This window comes from Salmo salar, chromosome ssa16, assembly GCF_905237065.1.
Source record: "Salmo salar chromosome ssa16, Ssal_v3.1, whole genome shotgun sequence".
Taxonomy (NCBI): Eukaryota; Metazoa; Chordata; class Actinopteri; order Salmoniformes; family Salmonidae; genus Salmo; species Salmo salar.
The window spans coordinates 28,774,772-28,801,428 of record NC_059457.1 but is presented as its reverse complement, the minus strand read 5'-3'; the positions used below and the strand labels follow the sequence as shown (position 1 = coordinate 28,801,428).

Genomic DNA, 26,657 nt, shown 5'->3' with positions numbered 1-26,657 from the left:
AGAATGTGATCCAAGGTTATGGAAGAGAGTCTAATTGGATGGCAGAAAGTGCATTTTGGAAGCAAAAAAAAAAAACATGGATTGCCAGTAATGCAAACATGTGCTACAGATAACGAACGTCATCTATGGCATTTGTCTGTTTTACTAACCCATTTACAATTGATTTGACAAGTAGACCTAAGTCATGATTCAATTGAGTTATTGTACAAATAGCCTAACTTTGAGCAGAATTTGGCACAACATAGAAAATTCATCCCATGACATGATATATTTAAGTGGATAAGAATAAATCAAAATCGAGAAGAAAATAAAACTGAAAAGTACAAATCTAATAATCTCAATACTCACTCTTTCTTCTTCTGTCGTGGTGCTTTTCTTTTAGGACTTTCACCTTCGGAGTCACTGCTACCCTGCAAGTGTGTTGAAATTGATTACATCTCAATGAGAGATTAGGCTTTGCCATAAGGGGTTGCAGCTAAATCGACCGAGACACCAATAAATCCACATGACATACACTAGATGGTGAAGCTTCTGCATATGAAAACCCCTTTGGGGAAAATTGACATTTTCAGTGGGGTCGGACTTTCAGTACGTGGAAGTTTTTTTTAAGCAATTCCATTCAGCAGTATTTCAGTAGATTTCATGTTGCACTTCTTACCCCAGCTCCAATATTGAGACGAGCAGGTTCTTGTCTACTGCGATTTGATCGCCTGACCCCATAGACATCTGGATGCTCTTCCCACATCTGGAATCAAATACCAAATTGGATCATCGCATCCTTGCCATTTTCAGTTTCCAACCCAATTGAGACAGGACTCCCTTTCTAAATATGCAGTGTCCATGCATAAAAGCTGTTGTGTAACTGATGGCGCGATATATCCCAGAGCCGACTTGGTGAAAAACCTGTTGATGTGCCCTTGTGGGCACTTAACCCTAATTGCTCCTGAATCTGAACGGAATATGAAGACACTCTGGATAAGAATGTCTGCTAAATGACTAAAATGTAAATACAGTACATGTCTTCTTCCGGCCTGGTATAGAAAATCTGATTTACAATTTAGAAACCATCAGGCAAATAATCATCAGGTAAATAATAGTATAACCAAATATGGGGAAAGTGGGATACCAAGTCAGTGGTACAACTATACCCATTCAACTGAAATGGTGCTTACATATTTGCATAGACCACAGACTTGGCATTGGGCTTCAATTTATTTCCAACTCTGCAACGGCCTTTCAGCCCTGCATAATATAACTCAAGCAAACTAGTTTGCAGTACAGGCCTTGCTTTGTTTACCTTCTTCACATCTGACAGATTGTCTTTCTTTTTAACTGGTTGTCTGTCCTTGACCTCTGCCGAGGCCTGCTGGGATTCACTCTCAGACCCGGACTGGCTCCCAGATTCAGAAGAGCTGTTGGATTCTCCTGAGTGATGCAATCTTCTCCTCTCCCTGCCCTGCTCACTCTCCGACTGACTCCCAGACTCCAACCCAGAGTGGTTCGATTCTTCTGAGGCCGAATTGCTATGGCATCAAAAATTTGGAATTTCAGTCTAAAACATTACCACATTTACTTAATATCATCCCTTTATAGTGCTGTACTTTCATTTGGTAAGCTATGCAAAGATTTCCCTTTTCAATAACAAGCCCATTTCCTTAATGGTTTCTCCAATCTCCCACCTAGTGTTGTCAAACACTGATTTGGCTCAACAAATTAAGACACTTTATTATTCAAAATTGTACACAAGGGCCAAAGGAAATTTGACTTCCCCTTTATCCTAACACCTCTGAAAGACACACATTCAGGTTGGAGCAGGGGACTGCCACGCTGGGCACCCATGGAGCCGTTGTTGTGGGGTGTTAATTAAGCGCCTTGCTCAAGGGCACAACAGCAGCCAATGTCATCTAGGATGTGTGTGTAGGAAGTTAACAGAGGCTTATTTCACAAAGTAGAAAAAGTTGGAGAATGTGTAACATGTTGTTTTCTAAGTGAATGGGGTTCCTGTAGTACTGAAAAGACTACACACAAAATGCTAATGCCTTTAGGTGGAAAGGAAACATCATTATATCACCATAGAGTGCTCAGATTAACTTTGTCATAACAAGACCACTCTCCATGCCAATCCAATCCTCTTAAAACAGATCTTTAAAAATAATTCCATAACCCCATGCAGGAGAAATTGCTGAAAACCACACAAGTGCTTCTCAATCTGGGATGTGTTTTATGTCCATACTATTATTGTTACGTTAAAATCTTTTCAAAGTATTTAAAAGTTGCCCACACTAAAAATATCTTTGCATTCATTCAATTCCTAACATAGCCTACAAATTTTCACAAATAACCATTACTGTTTTAAAACATTAGAGGGCGCCAAATAAGTCCTATGGTTGCCAGTGCCACATCAGTACATACATAGGGCCAACAGTGACTCCACCAAACACGAAGCTCCTACTGAGATTCTATCCAAAAACCAATTATAACATGAAGTAATATTCACCTCAAGAGCACATCATAAAATTTTGTCAATGCAAACATTAGACTACATTTAACTAATGTATGTAAACCATGACAGAACCATGCCCTGATACAGTCAAAACACCGCACATTTTTAGCAATCTAACCAAAAAATGGCATATTCATACTGTACTTTACTGTGAAAATGTTACATGCAACTAAAAAAGATTAGAAGAAATTTCAACATTATTCAATTTAAATGGAATGTCTTTATTTAATGAAACCAGAACACATTAATCACTAACATGTATTTATTAAAACTGTAATTCTTACATAATAAGGCCAGCAAATTACAAGAGTGTAAACCTGTATATGCCCCATACGAACATGGAATGTGCAGTACCTTGAACAGACTACAGGGGGTACCCACATCCAGCATTATTCCATTTTCAAAATAGATCATATCCACAGTCAGCCTACCTTAAAATGGTTAAAACATGGAGCAGGCTGCACCAATAGAACAAAAACAATCCCTTCATTTGTAGCCATGCTTTATTACCTATGTTTAGTCACTTATGACAGTATTTATGCATATAACTACAGCTATTCTATTAGTACATAGATGTATATTTTTAACTATAAAAAAAAATCTAACTGATTAAATGTTTATATAACCATTCAGATAAGAAAAATTAAGATACATTTCTTATTGTGATATCAAAAGCTAATGAATTGTGATAAAGTTATTGTAATTTATTGACCAGTCAGTCACCCAGCGACAAATGCTCAAACCCCCACGAGCAAGTGACTCCCTTCATTGAGTCTGAGGTTAGACATAGGCGGGACAAAAAACTGAAGTAAATGATTACAGGCTGGTGGGTTGCTAGGTGAGGAATGAGCCAATCCCAGCTCAAAATAAAAGCCTCTCTGACCTTTGAAACACTTCCTGTTCCCCTTTCCTGTAGTTCTGAGCACACTTTTATTACAGAAAGTACAAAACAAGAGCCATTTTGTGAATTAAAAGTGGACTCCACTTCATGCCCTGTATTTCAAAATAATATTTATTGAAGTGATCTGCTCTCCCAGTGTCTTTTGCTTACGTGTGCTTGAAAAGTAGTCCTCTATCAAGACGAGAGCAGTCAAAAGTGTGGTAGAGGATTAGTATTTTGAGGGACAGACTTTGGATAAAATGTGCATGGTTACTAAAATGGCTGCCAACAGGATAGCAAATGCACTACACAGCCTTTAATTGTGTGACAATGTCTTCATGTCATGTATGTGCATCATTATCAATTGAATTAAAGGCTATGGGCAGTTAAGCTGAAACATTTGCATGGTTTGACAATCTAAAACCAATGCAATACTTCTCTCTTGAAGAGAAACCCAAACAGGCCTGTAGTTGTAGTAGTCATGTAGGCCTATGGTAAGAAATGTAAGCCATGTAATAGATGACAACATGTTGGCCCCATCAGGCTTTAATTACGATATCTAGTCACCAATTATACATAGGCCAAAAATAAGACAGTTACTTCCATGACTGAATTCTAAAACTATCAGAGATGTAAGCAATGTGCACTTACCATCCCCCATAGAATGAAATGATTTCACTATGATGGATAAGCAGATATTATGTTCCACTCAAGATTACCATGATTTTGCAAGCAAGAATGGTTATTTGACATAAGTATGCCTCAAAATAACCTGAACACATGTATAACTTTTTTATTGATTATAATAAATTACATTGTTTTGTGTTCCAACACAAACAGATAATACATTTCAATCATTTGAATCCCAACTTCTGTATTATTTTACAAATAAAAGTATAATCTAATCACTCAAGTTGTTGAGACCATGAAAACATCTGCAATACATGACATTTACCATCTTGGCACTTAGCTATTAGCCTATTCCATGGTATCAGAATATAAGCCCCTCTTGTCACAAATACAGGCACAGCTGAATAACGGGCTACTGTGCATTGAGGACATCACTTAATTGAATCAGCTGTCCTATCAAATCTGAAAATGTAGCCTAATAGAAAAGCCTAATCTATAACTTATGAGTGAACACCAAATCTGTGCAAAATGTAGTATGTCAATGGTTAGTCTGATTTGTGTACCAGTGAAGATCACTTCAGAAAGAGCTACATCAATGCCAATAACCCCTCTGAAATTGTTCTCTGAATGCATACTTTTTCAGTATATACACCTTACCTAATAACTATTTCAAATGGCTATCCATAAAACATGTAAAAGTGAAATACATTTACAAGAGGACCGACTATCAGTGAAGCCGGTTTCAAAAATAGGCCTACAATAATAGAGGCTCCATTTCTTATGGACAGAAGCCTGTAACAAATGAAGTTAACTGAAGACAAAATATCCAGGAGGTAAATAGATCTACAACAGCCTAAATAGAAACTAAAATCTAGTGAACATTCAGTCATGATTGACTGTATGGCCTACTATACATTTAACAGTTCTCATTCAAATAATGCACACTTTATAATTCAGGCTACCCACATTTAAGCTTACTAAAACCAATATTGTCAACTGTTTCAAATGATGACAAATGCGTCTTTAAACTTAACTACATTGCTGCCAATGCAGAAAAAAAAGTGGTATAGCGCCTACTGGATATTTATTTGAATACTTCCCTTCAGCCACACATGCTGTTAACATGAGTAAATTAGAATTCTAAAACGTTTAAAAAAAGAATACGCGTTGCATGTTCAAATGGTGCAATGCAGTATCGACTAATATGACAAGGTCATATCACATTGTAACGATGGAACAACAAACATTGAAATCATGCATTTGTTCTTGGGGAAAAGCCCAATTAAACTTATTCTAGGTTGTATACATGTGGGTAAAGATGCAATAACATGGGCCTGAAAGTTCAGTCTTTAGTGTAACAAAATGCTAGCAAAATTAGGGTGTGGCTATTAAACAAGACCAAGGTCATTGGTTTGAAACTGGTACAAATCGTTAAAACTATGTAACAAATGTGTCCACAGGCGATCAACCATGCTTGTCAAGGTAAACAATGAAAACAGATGTCAAAAAAGTTAAAATAGATGATCGTACCTTGATGCATTGCTTTGAGTCGAACCTTCATCTTCTTGCTTTTTATTCTTATTCTTCATCATCGTTTTAACTTGAAAACGTTGGATTTGATGATCTTATGTGCTGGTATTTGCTGTCAAAAGTTAGAAGAGTGATGAACTATCATAAAAGTCCCATAAGATAGTTTTTCTCAGAGGACAGTAAAATCCTTGACGTTACGAAATAAGACAACGTTGTGGTAGGCGTTTAAATTGGATATATATTAATATATAAATTATCGATGAATAAATGACAACTGATGACATCCTGTAATTAAAAAGCCAAGTGTTGAGAATTACAATTAGATCCACCGACCGAGCCACATGCACTAATTCTAACTGCGTCATCAGACAAAGGACGACCAAAATGTGTTAAATAAATAAAAATTCAATCGATTGTAGGCATTATAAAAATGTAAACATACCTATTCCATGTACAGTAAGGTATAATGAAGTATTAGATTCACATCCGCAAAGTAGGCTATAGACTATATAATACTCATGACCAAAAAAAAGGTATTTAAAAAAAAAAAGGTTGAATGAAAGTAAACATTAGGGGGGAAAAAAACATTAATAGGATATTGAAGCGTCAACACAAGTGATCGTGATACGAAAGGCTAGAGCTCTTCACAGAGCAGACGAAAAATGGAGGCGCGCCATGGCTGCCAGACCTAGGCAGAGAAGACAACGACTCGCGCATACACTCAGTAAAACCGATATACACGACGAAAAACGAATTAAATAAAAGCAGTAAACCTAATCTACTGTTCACTATAGTACTAGTTTTTATTTTAAATAAAAAAATATTCATAGAGCGGCATATTCCAGCTTGATTTCATGAAAAAGAAAAGGGCTGACGAAAGCCCAATGAATTGTTCCCCTTCCCAAGGCTCATCCGCCATCTAGAGCTCCTTCCTAGCTCTGAAAGCTTTGCCTTTGATTGACGTTATTTCCATTTACCCCACACTCAGGTGATGTCCCAAAGTCCCACCCCCTTTATTTTGAATAAAAACGGCAAACCTATATTACATTTTTATTTCATAAAAAGTTGCTTCACTTCAAGAGGATAGCCTTTGCCAAAGTCATATCCATATTTTATCAATAAGAGTTATATTTGTACAAAAAAAATGAAACACTAAGACCCATCACTTCCTGCTCAGACAGGAAGTATGACTTCAGGAGCCATTTTAGAGGCAGAGCCTTGGCCACCATTTCGGTTCTTGCCAAAGGCTCTGTTTTAAATGTGTATTATGTAGAGCTATGTAGAAATGCAGAGTATAACTGTATGGATTAGCCAGCCCCAACACCATGTAATGCGTTGATCACTAGAAGCCATACCCTTTCATTTGACTTCAGTATTTTTCAAAAAAAATAAAATATATGTTTGCCAATTACGAGTTGGATTGTGAACACAGAACAGTCCTACAAAAAGTGTAGGAAGTAATAAACTGGTCAATTAAATTAACCAGGGATATAAATAGTAAAAGAAAGTTGCTACATTGTTAAGTATTGCTCGTAATGGAGACAAGTAGCGTAAACGCTTGAGCAAAAAAACCTTAGCGTAATAGGTGTAAAAGTTCACCAAATAAAAAGTTGTGTAAACTATGACTTGCGTTTACCCTCCAATTCCTCCGATCTTATTTAAAGTTAGTAGGCCTAATTTAGCTAGCACTATTAAATGTCAATTTAGATTGTACAAGGCAAATGTATCATACCTTCCAGTAAACAGGAGTAATCGGAAGCCCCAGAAAATACCAGAAACTTGATTACATTTGAGTAAAATTGATTCAGTTGGAGAGAATTTTCACATTTAGCGAAAATACAATAGTCTTGTAACATTCTTGAGTAGCATATTGATCAATGAAAGAAAGTCAGAATAGTGAAAATTGCAATGTTTTATTTAACATAAATAACATCCTATTAGGAAATCACAGAAGTACAAAAGTAGTGTAACTGAATTCAGTAAAGGAAACTATTACAATATTCAAACAATTGAATCCAAAGAATTGCCAGCACATCCAAAACACAAGAGTCCATGTCAAAGTTTTCAAAGTAATTCCAATTGATGCATCTTATCCAGTAAAATAAAATCTTGAAAAGTCCATACAGTCAGCTTTTCAAAAATCCAATTAGCTCCCAAATCAACGCCGCCATCTTGATGACAAAGCAGTTGTCTCCACTTCAATGTCCAGTAGAATGGGGTCTTTAATGGAATTAAGAAAAAGAAAATGAGTCGAAAACTCCAATTACATTTAATTAGGACTTCACTTTTGTCCTAACCCATCAGTTGGAATTTGCCTGCGAAAATAGCTTCAACACCACAAAAGATTCCAATTCCAATGCTCAATAGCTAGCTGAAAGTCGAGTTGGTAATGAAACCCAAAGTTAAAATGTCTGTATCATAGCAGTATGCAGTGACAAATATCGCAATTCAAATAAATCCCCCAAAATCCAGAATGTTTACCTAAGAGCATTAAGGGCTGAATCCTTACTACCCATACAAATTTGTAATATGCAGACAGATTGGACAAAGCGTGAATATAATTGGAAGATTCAGCCCTATTCGCCCCAAATGACCTTGTGCCCATGATTTTCAAATATGAATGTTTGATAATTAAGTGAATATTTTTGGGGGATGGAATACTAAAAGTAATGCAAGTCAGCTGTTCAAATTTCCACAAAAGCAATCATTTAAAACCTTTACAAATCTATGATTCTCACGAGTGTTTTAACAATAAATCTAAAGTCAAATATTATTATGCTTCGTTCACATGTTCCCCGGAAGTAGGAAACCCAAAACTACCTGAACGGGGAAACATTGGGAGTACAACGACTATTTCATACTTGGGCGCTCGTTATGATTGGTTTTGGATGTCGGAAACCCGTAATTACGTAAATTCTGGGAGCTTTCCAGAGGTATCCCAGTCCCAAATTTCCGATGATTCCGAGAGCACACGAACGCAGCATTATGCAATTTAATAGCAAGCATTCAACAAATTTTACAGCTGAATAATTTGAAAACAACAAAGACAAAACAGGAAATGCTGGTGAAAGCTAAGCAAATGGAATGTTACAAAATGTCTGTTAATCAAAACATATTACAGATCAGTATAACGTATCATTTTAGCATGGATAATGTAAAGTAGTTATTTATATCTGACAAATGAAAATCGTTCATACAACCCATGGCTTGTGATCTACTTTTGGGATTACACTATGTTCATTAGAATAGATATACAATAAGGTGGTGACATTAATTTGATAGGATTTATTATTATTTTACTGTCAAGCTAGGCGAAACTACTTAAACTGCCCACTAGGGGGTTCACAGGAATCAAAGTGAGCACACGCTGGCATGAGTTAATCTCATAATCCACTTTTGGCCAATTGACATTGATAAACTATTAGAGTTGTATCTAAACTACTGCTGCTTTATTTGTTAACAAAACTCCAACAATAGTAATCATGCATGGAGTTAAACTGCATAAAATATGCTAAATGTGCTTCCTCTGCATGCACCCTGCCTCAAACTTCCACACATGACCAGCAGAGATTCACCAAGGAAGAGAGGAAATCACAAAAAATGAGAATAATAATTTTAATAAGAACCAGAATAATAAAAAGTTCTCAAAATCTATTACGCATTCACATGAGCCAAGAAACAATAGAGGCAGTTTCCGACCCAAGATGTCAGTTCAACAAGTGAAAACAAAGTGAGGATTTTGAGGATCCTGCCAAGAAACAACTGAATTATTACGAGAAACCATCTCGTATTCAAAGTACAAGGAAATATCCATTGGGCCTTTAGTTTGAAGTTATAATTTAGGGGACATGCAAAAAAATCCATTAGTAGAGGTGGGTTGGGTCTAATTAATACAGCATTATTTCGCATTTCACCTTTTTACTGAAGAAAAAAAGACAGCATGGCCTAAGTGTGATCGTTTGACTTTTAGAAAAGTGAAATTCCTCCCGAATAAGTCAGAAAATACTGAATCATAATAGTAGTAGGTAGGTTACTTTATTATCCCAAATAGGAAATAGGTAGAATAGCATAATGCAGTAGTTTATGTTTTATGTCAGAATACACTGACCAAGTGAAAAAAGGAGCTTCAATCTATTACGTTTAAAATTAAAGGTGATAATGAAAGAAAAGAAAAAACACTGGAGGATAAATTTGGGCAGTTGTGAATAATTATAGTACATGTTGACCTGGCATAGGCCACAGGCAAGAGAATAATCAAGGAATATTTGAAAGTTGGAAGAAAGCTTCTTTAAGCATCAGGAGTTATCAACAATGAATAGCAACTTCCTGCTTCTAGGGGAAGTATGAGCATATTTGAAGTACAGCTTTAAAGGGCGAGTCCTTTACGTATCATACGCTAGCGTACCTGAAGACTTTGTCATTGCGCTTACGCTAGTTAGCATTGGCTGGCGAAACTAGCTCCAACTTCCGTCATACTTCACACAGAGGCATAAAAATGGTATCCACAAGTTCATTGGACGCTGGGTAAGTAGAAAAACAGAATCTCGCAGTATCCCTTTAAATCATTGTGATAAAATAGGATGCCCTTCTAACAGGGCTTCATATACCAAATTAAGAGATTAGTAACTTTAAACTGATTTAGCTTAATTTGAAGTGTCTGTTCAGTGGCATGCAACAATGAGTGATACAAATATAGCTTTCACCATGCAAACTTTTTTTTAAAAGTTTTTTTTAATAGGGTAAACTTTCACTGTAATATACATATTTTAATAACACTGCAAGAAGAGGTAGAATGTGATGGTGGTAGATCTCTGTTGATCTCAATTGGTTAAAATAATTTTTCCAAATTATACCACATCACTGGGAACCCTACTCCCATTACCAATAAATAGGCCTAGCTCTGGATTGTTATGGATGTTAAAGATCAAGTGCTATGTTTAAGGCCCTTTGTTTTGGGCAAACATGACATGCCTGGATTTTAACTTTTATTTAAAAGTTATGTTACTTCAATGTTATTAAACAGAACTTAATGTTTTTCTAAGAAATTGATTTAGTACAGAGTATTGACATTACATTTACAGCAGACATTTGAAGAAACATTCCATTTGTTACAGCACACAACACAGACTAGACTTACATAGCTGTCTTCTTACTTCATGGGGAGGGAATGGAACAGGCAGCCAGTCCATGTCTTTATTCTGTAAGGGATACGATGAGAAATTAGGTGACCATCAAATACACCAGACCACAAGTTGTTTCATGAATACTCACTCATACTGGCCAATTATTTGAAAATGTGGTCTCTCTGAATGGAGTTCCTCATCTAGGCTTTTACTTGAATACCGTTTTTGCAAACCAAAATACAAGTTCCCCAAAATGTGATCTCTCAAGTGATCAGGTTTCCTAGTGCTATGCGTTATGCTCAGTTCAAGTAGTGCAGAAGTATACAAAAAATATGGGTTCCTGACTTTAAAAAAAATCTATGACCCCAAAGACGCCATTACAAAATTCTGCAACCCTAGTCTACGAGTTGTGACATTATATTACAGACCTTTCACCTTTTCAACCAAACAAATCATTTACAGATTTTCAAACATGTGTGTATTATCAATTATTATGATAACCATGCTTCATATTAACAGAATACAACATGGCATCTTCTTGATTGGTAATATTGCCAATTTGACCAATTTAGCAAGCTAGCTAGCTAACTTAAGTTAGCTTATTAGTATTACTTACTACATTAACTCATCTCATTCAACCAGAAACATTCTAACTGATAAAGAACCTGAACAGACTTAAGCCATATAGCAACTTAACTGGTAAATACTAGCTTCCAAGGAGCACTTGAACACAAGGATAATACTACTTTTACGATAACGATCATACATTTTAGGCCTAGGCAAGATTGAGTTAAGCCAAATTAATAGGCATATTATTAAAAGCCCTTTAATTTCCGATGTTCTTTACTTGTCCGAGATCATTTCTTTACTTACCCATTGGCTAGCTAGCCATTTTTTTCGTACTGATGTATGGATGTCAGTTAGTTCTCCCAAAGAGGATAAATAGCTTTTTTTTTTTACAAGCACTTAACAGAGACCTTAGCAGAGAATCAAATTTCAAAAATAAGTCAAACCACAAAATGTGAATAATCTGCGAAGATTTGAAGCAGCGTCATGGTAGCAATAAGAGCTAACTTTAATAGTGAATAATATTGCCCTCTTGTGGTCTTAACAAGCATAACACTGCCCACAAGTGTGTTCAGCGATTTTTTTAAAGTATTTATTCATTTTAAGAAATGTTCCTATTTCCTCTTGTTTTCAAGTATTGAATGGGCACAGACTAAATAAATGCCAAGTGAGTACACAATGCAAATGTTACAATGTAGTGTTAGGATACACTATAACACACACCTATATAATATTTTACATGGAATAGATGTTATTCAAAATGTGTTGTTTTCAGGTTATATCTTCTTCTCAGTCTTTAATTAAAAGCGAACACTTTATACTTACAAGTCTTGATCATTCCGATCCCCCTAGTCATCGATTTGGTGGGCCATCCGGGTGACAAACCTTCAAAAGTACAAATACAAAAGTGAAAACAGGCCAACAGCACAACCTATTGGTTAGTCTAATATAGCAGTCAGGAGAAACGTACTTGCTAAATTAAAGATACGCACTGTTAATAATTAATAATCATAAAATGCAATTACAAGCTCAGTTTATTACACAAACCTACCATTTTTCGAGTATCAAGACTTCGGTATTCTTCTTTCCCCCATTTTTCAAACTTCAATGGTTCCTGAAAAAATAAATATACATATTAGATTACGATGATTATGTCACAAAATCTGGCAGAATGCCATACATTGTCTGATACAAGAGATTCTATACATCTGTACAGAATTTTATATTCTAAATGTTACTACAAATACTACAGAGGCATATACTCGATCAAATAATATCTACCCATAATTAACTTGTGATCTAAATTCATTTGCAGAAGCAACTTATAACCATTTACACTTCTCGAATACATGCATGTCCAAAAATACTATACTTTCAACTTGAAATATACGTTGTAGCCATTTATCCAACGATTTTTGTATCAAAATTAGTAAGAATTGTTCATGGAACACAAAGATTAAACCGGCAACCAATTTATGACCACAATATAGCAGCTGATCAATGATACCTTATTTAAATATATAGTGTACCTAAATATGGAAATCTTGAAACTTGGCTGAATCAATATCTCAGCATCAGGGACCTTTATAATTAGCTTTTATAAAGATGATAACACAGCATCAACTTGATTACATTGAATATCCATGAAACAAATCTCATCCTCACTGTATGGACATATTTCAATAACCTGGTCAAGATAGCATTAAGTAGCTTTTGTGTCTTGGAAAAGGGTGTATTTCTTAATAATTCCTCTATGAAATGTGATCAAGTGAATCGTTCTGTATTTGTGAAGTGTGAAAAACCTACTCCCATAACTACTAAAATAATAACCCCAAACATAGTTATGGTATTATTTCAGAGACTTTTATTTCCATTCTGTAACACAAAGAGTTAAAAGCCAACACCCTATTTACAATTTTTTGAAAAATAGCTTATATATGCTCCTCAAGACGTTGCAGTTTCATTTGAACATAAAACTTGTGTTGTGTATTGAAAGAGCAACATTATCGAACATATTGTTTAACTTCAAATTTAATTTAATAATTTTAACTACTGTTAAAATTAGCTGAAATATTAAGTTAGCCATAACTATACCTGTCTGGAATGTTTTCCAGCATGTAAGACCTAAACCTGGCAATAAAGCCTTTTCAAACAGATATATATTTTTTTGTATGGAAAAACATCGAAATGCACTATATAATAGAACATCCCTTGAAATCACAATATAAAGCTTCATACTTTCATCTTACTCTCAACCCACTTAAATCAACATTTATTGTTAAGGTGTAACGTTACTCAATTTAGTTAATTATCTGTCAATTTCAGACAAGGGCATTTGCCCTTTCAAGGACAAAGCACATTTTAAATGCGTAGGTTCTAGAACTCGAAAGTGTACCCAATAATAATGTTACTTTGTATTTGACTTAAATAAACGCAAAACATTTTTTCTTTCTCCTATTCATCCCACGATTTAGAATTTCAACCACACTAACATTAGGTCCGAATTTTTGTTGTTGTATAATTCTTAACCGGGAACACACCATGGCCATTTTTACAACAGACCGTAGAACCTTCACTCTTTCCACCATATTGCCACATCTTCTAAACGCGCCTTTATAGGGGAAAACTGTTTTTGTTTTTTAGTTTCTTACCCACATGTGAGACGGGCGCTATCCCCCGTCTTCTACCAGCGCGACCGCCGCATTTCTTGCAGATTTTCGTCATTTTATCGGGATCTTCACCCTGACAGTTGTGCGTCTCTGCCATTCTGTGCTGGATGCTGGTCTCTTCCGTCTGTCCTTCTCACTGGGTCTGCATGAACTGTTATCCTATTCAATAGCTCTGCCCCCTCTTTTTCAACGTAAGCGCACACAACTTCCTCTGAAACACACCAGCATCCTGGCTAGCAAGCAAAGCCTCTGCTCTAATAGTTTAGATAATTACTATAAAGCGATTTATTGAGGAAAATATGCAACATTGTGGCTCTACATTTATTTTATACACTTGTCTGAAATGTATCAAATGTTAAAACTAGGAGATACATTGTGGCAACATTTCCCTTCTATTGTCCAAAGATCTATGCTCAAAGGTTTACTGTCTGTTTTGCATTTAATGTTTGTTCTTCTTAAGAAATGTTTTGTGTTTATGAGGAAAGATGTATAAACCAACTTCATTGGTGAAATAGTTTAGTTTTGAACATTAAACAATGCTGAAGTTGTGTTTTACTACCTCCTGTTCTGAATTTCATTACATTTCAGTACGTGTTGCATAGCTAAAGGCTATTCAATTAAATAATTATAACACAGTAGATATGTCCTAATCTACCAGTGTCAAACTAATATAGACTACCACATTTGTAATTGTTTGCCTATAATATGTTGATGTAATTGCTTGTATTGATAGTAATTTGTATTAATATTACAAATAATATGCAATGACCATGTAAGAACCAATTGTATACAGATATAATTGAAGAATGTCATGCATAGACCATAATGGCGTTGCTTTGTGGGAAGCAGCAAAAACACATACGCCATTTTGAATGTACTGTTCAGTCCTCAGTACTCCACCCCATCACCGACCAATAAGATGTGAGCGGAACAGCTTTGGCTGTTTTGCAGTGGAAGATTTCCTGGAAAAAGATCCACAGCCTAGCAACAAGAATTGTAAACCCCCATTCAAATGAAAAACGGCACCCTTCGTTCCCTCATTGGACAGAGCACAGAAACTTATTTGCGCAGGAAAAACAAAATGGTGCCAGTTGAGCTAGAAGTTACCCTTCACTATAGATCTGGGATCAGATTACCCTACCCAAACTGGGGGGAAATATCTTATCCTGTATCAGTAGTTAGGGGCAAGTTCTACCTCCTGCTGAAATGCAGAAAGACACATTGTGATGTGATGGGCGAAAAGAGGATATATTAATGCAACATTGATCAAACTTGTTATTGTTGAACATTACAAAATATAGCTTTTCTTTTTTTAACAGCCCATAAAATCATAAAGGTTGTAGTTGGTTACACGTGCTTGCTTACACATGCTCTAGAACTAAAGTATTGCCAGTTGATATGCCATTTATGAAGTTGGTCATTTTAACTGCAACATTTGTATTGTATTAGACAAAGAGTAGACCACCGTTTCCTGTCAGTAGAATTTTGCTGTAGCCCTTATTCACTGGTTTGAATAACAGGTATCCAAGCAACAGTAACCAGATCTACTAATTTTCTGCGTTGGCGTCCGACTTACAATTCCTGCCGAACAGACAACAGATCTGATAAAAACAAATATAGAGTTGTTTTATTTTGATTAAACCAGTAGTGTGTCAGACAAAGAGTAATTGTTGTTGTAAAATGAATAAATTAAAAAGCAGCATTTGACAGCCCATACTCAATAGTTAGGCTCCACTCCTTAGTCCAAGGACCTTACATGTCTGTTTAAAGGGTGATTTGGCTCTGGAAGACAAAGCTGCCAAATACTCCAGCTAAACGTGAATCGATTCTCAATTGCAGTAAGGTTCTAGAAACATAAATCCCTCTACTTTCATATAACATAAAACTAATTTCACAAATGCAAAATACACACACTGTACAACAGAGGAGGCTGGGTGGAGGAGCTACAAGAGGACAGGCTCATTGCAATGGCTGGAATGGAATAAATTGAACGATATTAAATATATGGAAACCACATGTTTGACTCCATCCATTACAATGAGCCCGTCCTCCTATAGCTCATCGACAAGCCTCCACTACCGTACACTGTTTTAACCAGTTTTAACTGTTTCAGCAGACAGTATTTTTCAGTGACAACACCGTTGTGGCGTCTGTCTACCGTTTACACACAGGTGTTCGGAGATGCAGATAGCAAATTAGCACAGGTAGTCCACTCAGTCTTCCATCTGTTTTCCGTAAAAAAGCGCTGTAACATGGAAATATGGCAGTGTGGGAACCCTAACCCTGCTTACGAACAGTCGGGAAGCAAAGGGCTACGCTGATCCCAGTGACATGGTGAATAAATGCCGCCATCTAGTGTCTATTGGAGCGCAATTGGTTGTAGATGCCCTCATTTTATTATGTGGTCAAAAACCATAATATTTTTGCATCAGCTTGTTTACAACAATGGAGGCTCCTCAGAGGAGCAAGGGGAGGACCATCCTCCTCAGTGAATTTCATAAAAAATAAAAATTGTAAAACAGAAAAAGTTATCCATTTAAGATAAAACTATACAAAATATATTTGTCACCAAATAATTGATTAAAACACTGTTTTGCAATGAAGGTCTAAAGTAGCCTCAACAGCACTCTGTAGGGTAGCATGTCCGTCCTCTTGGTACATTGACTTCAATACAAAACCTAGGAGCCTCCACTACTAGGATTATTCACCTCAAGTTGGACGAGGATTTCTTCTTCAATGAGTCGGACGCGAGGGATATACTACGGACACCCGACCAGGCCCATATCCTCGTGATTCGCTGGAAAAGGAAAGATAGGTTTCGCTGAAAGAGATCAGGATGCCTTGTGAGGATCAGGCAACGAGTGGCTAATCTGCCCTTGCCTTCCGTTCTGCTAGCTAACGTTCAATCGCTGGAAAATAAATGGGATGAACTGAAAGCACGTATATCCAACCAACTGTAATAAAAACTGTAATATCTTGTTTCACCAAGTCGTGGCTGAACAACGACATTAAGAAAATACAGTTGGCAGGTTATACACGATCGGCAGGACAGAACAGCAGCCTCTGGTAAGACACGGGGCGGGGGCCTATGCATATTTGTTAACAATCGCTTGTGCACAATATCTAAGGAAGTCTCAAGGTTTTGCTCGCCTGAGGTAGAGTATCTCATGATAAGCTGTAGACCACGCTATCTACCTAGGGAGTTTTCATCTGTATTTTCCGTAGCTGTCTACATACCACCAGAGACCGAAGCTGGCACTAAAACCACACTCAATGAGCTGTATTCCGCCATAAGCAAACAGGAAAACACTCATCCAGAGGCGGCGCTCCTAGTTGGACTTAAATGCAGGGAAACTTAAATCAGTTTTACCTAATTTCTATCAGCATGTTAAATGTGCAACCAGAGGGAAAAAAATTCTAGACCACCTTTCCTCCTCACACAGAGACATGTACAAAGCTCTCGCTCGCCCTCCATTTGGCAAATCTGACCATAAATCTATCCAGCTGATTCCTGCTTACAAGCAAAAATTAAAGCAGGAAGTACCAGTGACTCGGTCTATAAAAAAAGTGGTCAGATGAAGCAGATGCTAAACTACAGGACTGTTTTGCTAGCACAGACTGGAATATGTTCCGGGATTCTTCCGATGGCATTGAGGAGTACACCACATCAGTCACTGGCTTTATCAATAAGTGGATCAAGGACGTCGTCTCCACAGTGACTGAAGGGCAGTGGACTTTACACCATATTTTTTTTTGCACTAGGGGTTGTAACCCCTACCCTAACCAGAAACTGCATTTAACCATGGCAAGGTGACGGGGAATATGGCAGAATACAAACAGAGCAGTCGTTCCCTCAGCAAGGCAATCAAACAGGCAAAACGTCAATATCGAGACAAAGTGGAATCGCAATTCAACAGCTCAGACACGAGACGTATGTGGCAGGGTTTACAGACAATCACGGACTACAAAAGGCAAACCAGCCACGTCAGGGACACCGACATCTTGCTGCCAGACAAGCTAAATACGTTCTTTGCCCACTTTTAGGATAACACCGTGCCACCAACACGGCCAGCTACCAAGGACTGTGGGCTCTCCTTCTCTGTGACCGACTTGAGTAAGACTTTTAAACGTGTTAACCCTCGCAAGGCTGCCGGCCCAGACAGCATCCCTAGCCACGTCTTCAGAGCACGCGCAGACCAGCTAGCTGGTGTGTTTACGGACATTCAATCTCTCCCTATCCCAGTCTGCTGTCCCCACATGTTTCAAGATGGCCACCATTGTTCCTGTACCCAAGAATGCAAAGGTAACTGAACTAAATGACTACTTCTGTCATCATGAAGTGCTTTGAGAGACTAGTCAAGGATCATGTCACCTCCACCTTACCGGTCACCCTAGACCCACTTCAATTTGCTGACCGCCCACAGACGATGCAATCGCCATCACACTGCCCTATCCCATCTGGACACGAGGAATACTTATGTAAGAATGCTGTTCATCGACTACAGCTCAGCATTCAACACCATAGTACCCTCCAAGCTCATCATTAAGCTTTAGGCCCTGTGTCTCAACCCCGCCCTGTGCAATTGGGTCCTGGACGTCCTGACTGGCCACCCCCAGATGGTGAAGGTAGGAAACAACATCTCCACTTCGCTGATCCTCAACCCTGGGGCCCCACAAGGGTGCGTGCTCAGCCCCCTCCTGTACTCACTGTTCACCCATGACTGCGTGGCAATGCACGCCTCCAACTCAAGCATCAAGTTTGCAAACGACAACAGTAGTGGGCTTGATCACCAACAATGACGAAACAGCCTACAGGGAGGTGAGGGCTCTCAGAGTGTGGTGTCAGGAAAATAACCTCTCACTCAACGTCAAATACAAAGGAGATGATCGTGGACTTCAGGAAACAGCAGAGGGAGCAACCCCTATCCACATCGATGGACAGTAGTGGAGAAGGTGGAAAGTTTTAAGTTGCTCGGCGTACATATCACTGACAAAGTGAAATGGTCCACCCACACAGGCAGTGTGGTGAAGAAGGCGAAACACGCCTCTTCAACCTCAGGAGGCTGAAGAAATTTGGCTTGTCACCGAAAACCCTCACAACCTTTTACAGATGCACAATTGAGAGCATCCTGTCGGGCTGTATCACTTCCCGGTATGTCAAATGCACCGCCCACAACCGCAGGACTCTCCAGAGGGTGGTGTGGTCTGTACATTGCATCATCAGGGGCAAACTACCTGCCCTCCAACACACCTACAGCACCCATTGCCACAGGAACGCCAAAAAGATCAAGGACAACAACCACCCGAGCCACTGCCCGTTGACCCTGCTACCATCCAGAAGGCTTGGTCAGTACAGGTGCATCAAAGCTGGGACCGAGAGACTGAAAAACAGCTTCTTTCGCAAGGCCATCAGACTGTTAAACAGCCATCACTAGCACAGAGGCTGCTGCTTACATGCAGACTTGAAATCATTTTAATAAATGGAACACTAGTCACTTTAATAATGCCGCTTTAAACAATGTTTACACATCTTGCATTACTCATCTCATATGTATTATTGTATTCTATACTATCTATTGCATCTTAGCCTATGCCGCTCTGACATTGCTCATCCATATATTTATACAAATTCTTATTCCATTCCTTTACTTAGATGTGTGTGTATTAGGTTTTTGTTGTGGAATTGTTAGATATTACTTGTTAGATATTGCTGCACTGTCAGAACTAGAAGCACAAGCATTTCGCTACACTCGTAATAACATCTGTTATCCATGTGCATGTGACCAATACAATTTGATTTTAAGAGTGTACTCCGGCAGAAGGGGAAGAAACAACATTGAGCTCAGGTGTACAACTTAGTCAATGAGATGATCTTGGTAATTATACAGACCTCCTGTACTCCCTGTTCACCCACGACTGCATGGCCAGGCACGACTCCAACACCATCATTAAGTTTGCAGACGACAACAGTGGTAGGCCTGATCACCGACAACGACAAGACAGCCTATAGGGAGGAGGTCAGAGACCTCGCCGGGTGGTGCCAGAATATCAACCTATCCCTCAACGTAAGGAGATGATTGTGGACTACAGGAAAAGAAGGACCGAGCACGCCCCCATTCTCATCGACAGGGCTGTAGTGGAGCAGGTTGAGAGCTTCAAGTTCCTTGGTGTCCACATCAACAACAAACTAGAATGGTCAAAACACACCAAGACAGTCGTGAAGAGGGCACGACAAAGCCTATTCCCCCTCAGGATACTAAACATTTTCGCATGGGTCCTGAGATCCTCAAAAGGTTCTACAGCTGCAACATCGAGAGCATCCTGACTGGTTGCATCCCTGCCTGGTACGGCAATTGCTCGGCCTCTGACCGCAAGGTACTGCAGGAGGGTAGTGCATACGGCCCAGTACATCACTGGGGCTAAGCTGCCTGCCATCCAGGACTTCTATACCAGGCGGTGTCAGAGGAAGGCCCTAAAAAGTGTCAAAGACCCCAGCCACCCCAGTCATAGACTGTTCTCTCTACTACCGCATGGCAAGCGGTACCGGAGTGCCAAATCTAGGACAAAAAGGCTTCTCAACAGTTTGTACCCCCAAGCCATAAGACTCCTGAACAGGTAATCAAACGGCTACCCGGACTATTTATCATATATGCAGTCACTTTAACTATACACTCATGTACATTCTACCTCAATTGGGCTGAGCAACCAGTGCTCCCGCACATTGGCTAACCGGGCTATCTGCATTGTGTCCCGCCACCCACCACCCCCTCTCTTACGCTACTGCTACTCTCTGTTCATCATATATGCATAGTCACTTTAACCATATCTACATGTACATACTACCTCAATCAGCCTGACTAACCGGTGTCTGTATGTAGCCTCGCTACGTTTATAGCCTCGCTATTGTATATAGCCTGTCTTTTTTACTGTTGTTTTATTTCTTTACTTACCTATTGTTCACCCAATACCTTTTTTGCACTATTGGTTAGAGCCTGTAAATTAGCATTTCACTGTAAGGTGACCTGTTGTATTCGGCGCACGTGACAAATAAACTTTGATTTGATTGGTTTCACCTGTGACAAACTGTTTAAAAAAAAGCAACCCACTGACATCTTTCTAAGAAAAACAAAATGCTAGGTGAAGACTCGATAAAATGAACAGATATTTAGATGTCTAGCTTGCTAAAATAATGTGGGCCCAAATATTGCATTTGTATAGATTTCAGACAGCTACATGCAACTAACTATCTGAGTGAGAATACTGGTGGTGCTTTCAGGCTAACTGGGAACTCGGAAAAGAAAGAGGTCAAGTCATGACGTCAGTGATCTTAAGGTCGGAACTCTAGAAAGATGCCCAAGTTTCCGACTTGGAATTCCGAGTTAGATGACAGTTCAAAACGATTTTTCCTAGTCAGAGTTCCCAGTTGTCTTGAACACACTGAAGTCTGACATTTTCAGGTTCCCAGTTGTTTTGAACACAGCATATGCTATTCTTCAAAATCCACACATCCAGCATCATCAAAAGGGTCATACAACTATAGTTAACCCAAATTATGAAATTACATATTGGTTTCCTTACAACCTATGGACAAGGTATGACAGCAATCCATACTTTATCTTAGTTGTTTTCCTGGCACTGTTTCCACATACTAACGTTTTAGCATTTGTGACACAAATACAAGGACTGATAAACATTTCACACATCATGTTCAAATAATCAGTGACTTGAATGTGATTTGTGCTACAAATGGTCAAATGTTAGCATGTGGAAACAGTGCCAAGGAAACTAAACCAATGCATGGATTGCAGTCATACCTTGTCCATAGCCTGCTTACAGGGTAAGGGACCCAATGTGTAATTTGGGTAAAATATCCCTTTGAAGACATTTCAATAGATGTACTCTCAATATAAGGCTCCCTACAGATCAGTGTCTGGAGTGCACACAATTCTCAGAATGTTATGTTTATGTCGCCTTTAATGAATGCATGAAAAGGAAAATGTCCAGACTCCCACTGTCCTGCAGGGCTCTAGCATCATGAACAGTGGCCGACCTGCACACACGAAACAGGGCTCAGTCTTCCGTCAGTAGATAATCCTCATTCCTTCTTCCCTACAAGCATTCCAAATGAAATCAAAGGATTGTAGGCCACAAAGAGCAACGCACCTTGACAGAACTAAGGTATAAAGAACTGGAGACGGCGTCCAAAATTTGCCGACCGTTGTCTTCAACATAATCTACTCACGTTCGCATAGGCCCTTCCGTGGGGTCTTCACTAGCTGCCACAAAGGCCCGCCTTCTCAACCAATCAGATGAGGCAATGTGATGACGTGTGTGCCCCCACCCAATTTACAGGGGCTGACGAGGGACATTCATATATTTGATCTAGTTATCCAGAAATGATTTGGTTATTTATTAGCTATAATAAAACCAACCGTTGTAAATGCAAAGTGGTAATTAGATTTCTGATTCAAGATTAGCTTGCAAGCTTATCATGATGTTTGTCCTTACTCATAGTTACTTGTATTAACCAAAAATAGGTTTACTCCAATATCTGCATTGTTTTTAAAATGGCATGCAGACAAACAAATCGACATAAAATCAAGTTATTTTGATTTTCAAATACAACAAGTAATCCACAAGTAAAACGTACACAGTTTCACAGAAATTGGCAGATTTAAGATTGAACTTCAATCCTGTTACTTTATTTGGCACCTAGGCACTTACCATAGTCACTTATTTAACTTAACATAGCCTTGCAGTCCACCTTTTTGGTATTTTGTACAAGTCTCTATCTCTGTACAAAAGCATGGTCTTCAAGCTATGGAAGATGGCTAAACATGTAGTAATACTAATTGAATGGACTCAGTGTAAGGGGAAACTCACCACCCTAACCCCACTTACATACTCTTATTTATTGACCCATCCACCCCCCTCTTTGGAGGACAAAAGTAACTTTGTTTCACGCTTGTTTTATACAAATATTTTGTTACATATACATTATTCATACATGGTACTTTTATACAGAGTATTGCATGATAGGAATACAGCTTGATATACACATTGCACCTAAAATGGTACTCATTATACTCTTGCAATAAGTGCCATGGGATCTTTAGTGACCACAGAGTTATGACAACCGTAAAGTGCCACCTTCTTAAATTTATTTATTTATTTATTTCACCTTTATTTAACCAGCTAGGCCAGTTGAGAACAAGTTCTCAATTACAACTGTGACCTGGTCAAGAATAAGCGAAGCAGTGCAACACAAACAACAACACAGAGTTACACATGGAATAAACAAATACACAGTCAATAATACAATAGAAAAAGTCTTTATACAGTGTGTACAAATGAGGTAAGATAAGGGAGGTAAGGATATAAATAGGCCATAGTGGAAAAATAATTACAATTTAGCAATTAAACACTGGAATGACAGATGTGCAGAAGATGAATGTGCAAGTAGAGATACTGGGGTGCAAAGGAGCAAAAAATAAATAACAGTATGGGGATGAGGTAGATGGGCTATTTACAGATGGAGTATGTACAGGTGCAGTGATCTGTGAGCTGCTCAAAAAGTTGGTGCTTAAAGTTAGTGAGGGAAACATGGGTCTCCAGCTTCAGTGATTTTTGCAATTCGTTCCAGTCATTGGCAGCAGAGAACTGGAAGGAAAGGCAGCCAAAGAGGAATTGGCTTTGGGGGTGACCAGTGAAATATACCTGCTGGAGCGCATGCTACGGGTGGGTGCTGCTATGGTGACCAGTGAGCTGACATAAGGCGGGGCTTTACCTAGCAAAGACTTATAGATGACCTGGAGCCAGTGGGTTTGGCGCCGAATATGAAGCGAGGGCAGCCAACGAGACCATACAGGTTGCAGTGGTGGGGAGTATATGGGGCTTTGGTGACAAAACGGATGGCACTGTGATAGACTGCATCCAATTTGCTGAGTAGAGTGTTGGAGGCTATTTTGTAAATGACGTCGCCGAAGTCAAGGATCGGCAGGATAGTCAGTTTTACGAGTGTATATTTGGCAGCGTGAGTGAAGGATGCTTTGTTGCGAAATAGGAAGCCAATTCTAGATTACATTTTGGATTGGAGATGCTTAATGTGAGTCTGGAAGGAGAGTTTACAGTCTAAAAAGACACCTAGGTATTTGTAGTTGTCCACATCTTCTAAGTCAGAACCGTCCAGAGTAGTAATGCAGGACGGGCGTGCAGGTGCGGGCAGCAATCGGTTGAAGAGCATACATTCAGTTTTACTTGCATTTAGGAGCAGTTGTAGGCCACGGAAGGAGAGTTGTATGGCATTGAAGCTCGTCTGGAGGTTAGTTAACACAGTGTCCAAAGAAGGACCAGAAGTATACAGAATTGTGTCATCTGCATAGAGGTGGATCAGAGAATCACCAGCAGCAAGAACGGCATCATTGATGTATACAGAGAAAAGAGTCGGCCCGAGAATTGAACCCTGTAGCCCCCCCATAGAGACTGCCAACGGTCCGGACAACAGGCCCTCCGATTTGACACACTGAACTCTGAGAAGTAGTTGGTGAACCAGGTGAGGCAGTCATTTGAGAAACCAAGGCTGTTGAGTCTGCCGATAAGAATGTGGTGATTGACAGAGTCGAAAGCCTTGGCCAGGTTGATGAATACACCTGCACAGTATTGTCTCTTATCAATGACAGTTATGATATCATTTAGGACCTTGAGCGTGATTGAGGTGCACCCATGACCAGCTCGGAAACCAGATTGCATAGCGGAGAAGGTACGGTGGGATTCGAAATGATCGGTGATCTGTTTGTTAACTTGGCTTTCGAAGAACTTAGAAAGGCAGGGTACGATAGATATAGGTCTGTAGTAGTTTGGGTCTAGAGTGTCTCCCCCTTTGAAGAGGGGGATGACCGCGGCAGCTTTCCAATCCTTGGGGATCTCAGACGATACGAAAGAGGTTGAACAGGTTAGTAATAGAGGTTGCAACAATTTCGGCTGATAATTTTAGAAAGAGAGGGTCCAGATTGTCTAGCCCTGCTGATTTGTAGGGGTCCAGATTTTGTAGCTCTTTCAGAACATCAGCTATTTGGATTTGGGTGAAGTTGAAATAGGGGAGAATTGGGCGAGTTGCTGTGGGGGGTGCAGGGCTATTGACCAGGGTAGGGGTGGCCAGGTGGAAAGCATCGCCAGCCGTAGAAAAATGCTTATTGAAATTCTCAATTATTGTGGATTTATCAGTGTTGACAGTGTTTCCTAGCCTCAGTGCAGTGGTCAGCTGGGAGGAGATGCTCTCATTCTCCATGGACTTTACAGTGTCCCAGAACTTTTTGGAGTTTGTGCTGCAGGATGCAAATTTCTGTTTGAGAAAGCTAGCCTTTGCTTTCCTACCTGCCTGTGTATATTCGTTCCTAACTTCCCTGAAAAGTTGCATATCGCGGGGGCTATTTGATGCTAATGCCGTACGCCACAGGATGTTTTTGTGCTGGTCAAGGGCAGTCAGGTCTGGAGTGAACCACGAGCTATATCTTTTCCTGGTTCTACATTTTTTTGAACAGGGCATGCTTATTTAAGATTGTGAGTAAAGCACTTTTAAAGAATAACCAGGCATCTTCTACTGATGGAATGAGGTCCATATCCTTCCAGGATAGCCGGGCCAGGTCGATTAGAAAGGCCTGCTCGCTGAAGTGTTTTAGGGAGCGTTTGACGGTGATGAGCGGTGGTCGTTTGACCGCAGACCCATTTCGGACGCAAGCAATGAGGCAGTGATCGCTGAGATCCTGGTTGAAGACAGCAGAGGTGTATTTGGAGGGCAGGTTGGTTAGGATGATTTCTATGAGGGTGCCTGTGTTTACGGATTTGGGGTTGTACCTGGTAGGTTCACTGATAATTCGTGTGAGATTGAGGGCATCAAGTTTAGATTGTAGGATGGCCGGGGTGTTTATCATGTCCCAGTTTAGGTCACCTAACAGCACAAGCTCTGAAGATAGATGGCAATCAATTCACATATGGTGTCCAGGGCACAGCTCGGGGCATAAGGTGGTCTATAGCAAGTGGCAACGGTGAGAGACTTGTTTCTGGAATGGTGGATTTTTAAAAGTAGAAGCTCAAATTGTTTGGGCACAGACCTGGATAGTAAGACATAAGTAGATTGCAACTCCACCCCCTTTGGCAGTTCTATCTTGTCGGAAAATGTTATAGTTAGGGATGGAAATTTCAGGGTTTTTGTTGGCCTTCCTAAGCCAGTATTCAGACACAGCTAGGACATCCAGGTTGGCAGAGTGTGCTAAAGCAGTGAATAAAACACATTTAGGGAGGAGGCTTCTAATGTTAACATGCATGAAACCAAGGCATGAAACCAAGGCTTTTACAGTTTTATTGAGGAACATTCCATTGTTAGTTTGGAATTCAATATCAAAATTAATGTTGTAAAAGTGTATGGTTTAAATAACAGTGATCAGCCTTTGAACTTACTGCCTTTTCAGCAGGATATTTCTCTTTGTCTTTCGTTTGTCTGCCTTTCCCCAGGTGGCATTCTTACGTGTCCCGCAACTTGAAACAGACACCATTGAATTGGCACCAGATTAGACAACAATCACCCCATTAAAAGGTGGACATCATTTTACCAATCACACCATTTATATGGTGAATGTGGCATGCCACATATGTAATCAGGTGGAATGGGAGATAGATGTATTTTAACTCGAGACATGCCATGTCGATAAGTAGGTGTTTCCCGCGAACCGGAATAGAGTAGGTCATCATACTTCCTC

General features: G+C 39.2%; 1 protein-coding gene across 4 annotated transcripts in view; it reads right to left on the bottom strand.

Moving 5' to 3' along the window:
• The window catches only part of chd2 (chromodomain helicase DNA binding protein 2), a 31,896-nt gene extending 17,765 nt beyond the window's left edge, over positions 1-14,131 (bottom strand). For 3 of the 4 annotated variants that reach the window (XM_014149127.2, XM_014149130.2, XM_014149129.2), the window contains exons 1-9: positions 13,885-14,107; positions 12,285-12,347; positions 12,059-12,118; positions 10,681-10,741; positions 5,986-7,763; positions 5,544-5,655; positions 1,298-1,523; positions 659-745; positions 349-410 (exon numbers count right to left, since the gene is read on the bottom strand). In XM_014149127.2, the coding sequence (XP_014004602.1) occupies positions 349-410; positions 659-745; positions 1,298-1,523; positions 5,544-5,605 (437 nt within the window). In that variant the 5' untranslated portion in view covers positions 5,606-5,655; positions 5,986-7,763; positions 10,681-10,741; ... (1 more) ...; positions 12,285-12,347; positions 13,885-14,107. Of the gene's footprint in view, positions 1-348; positions 411-658; positions 746-1,297; positions 1,524-5,543; positions 5,656-5,985; positions 7,764-10,680; positions 10,742-12,058; positions 12,119-12,284; positions 12,348-13,884 lie in introns of all 4 variants that reach the window. The other variant, XM_045697140.1, reaches the window with a different exon arrangement.
• Positions 14,132-26,657: the final 12,526 nt, after the last annotated feature.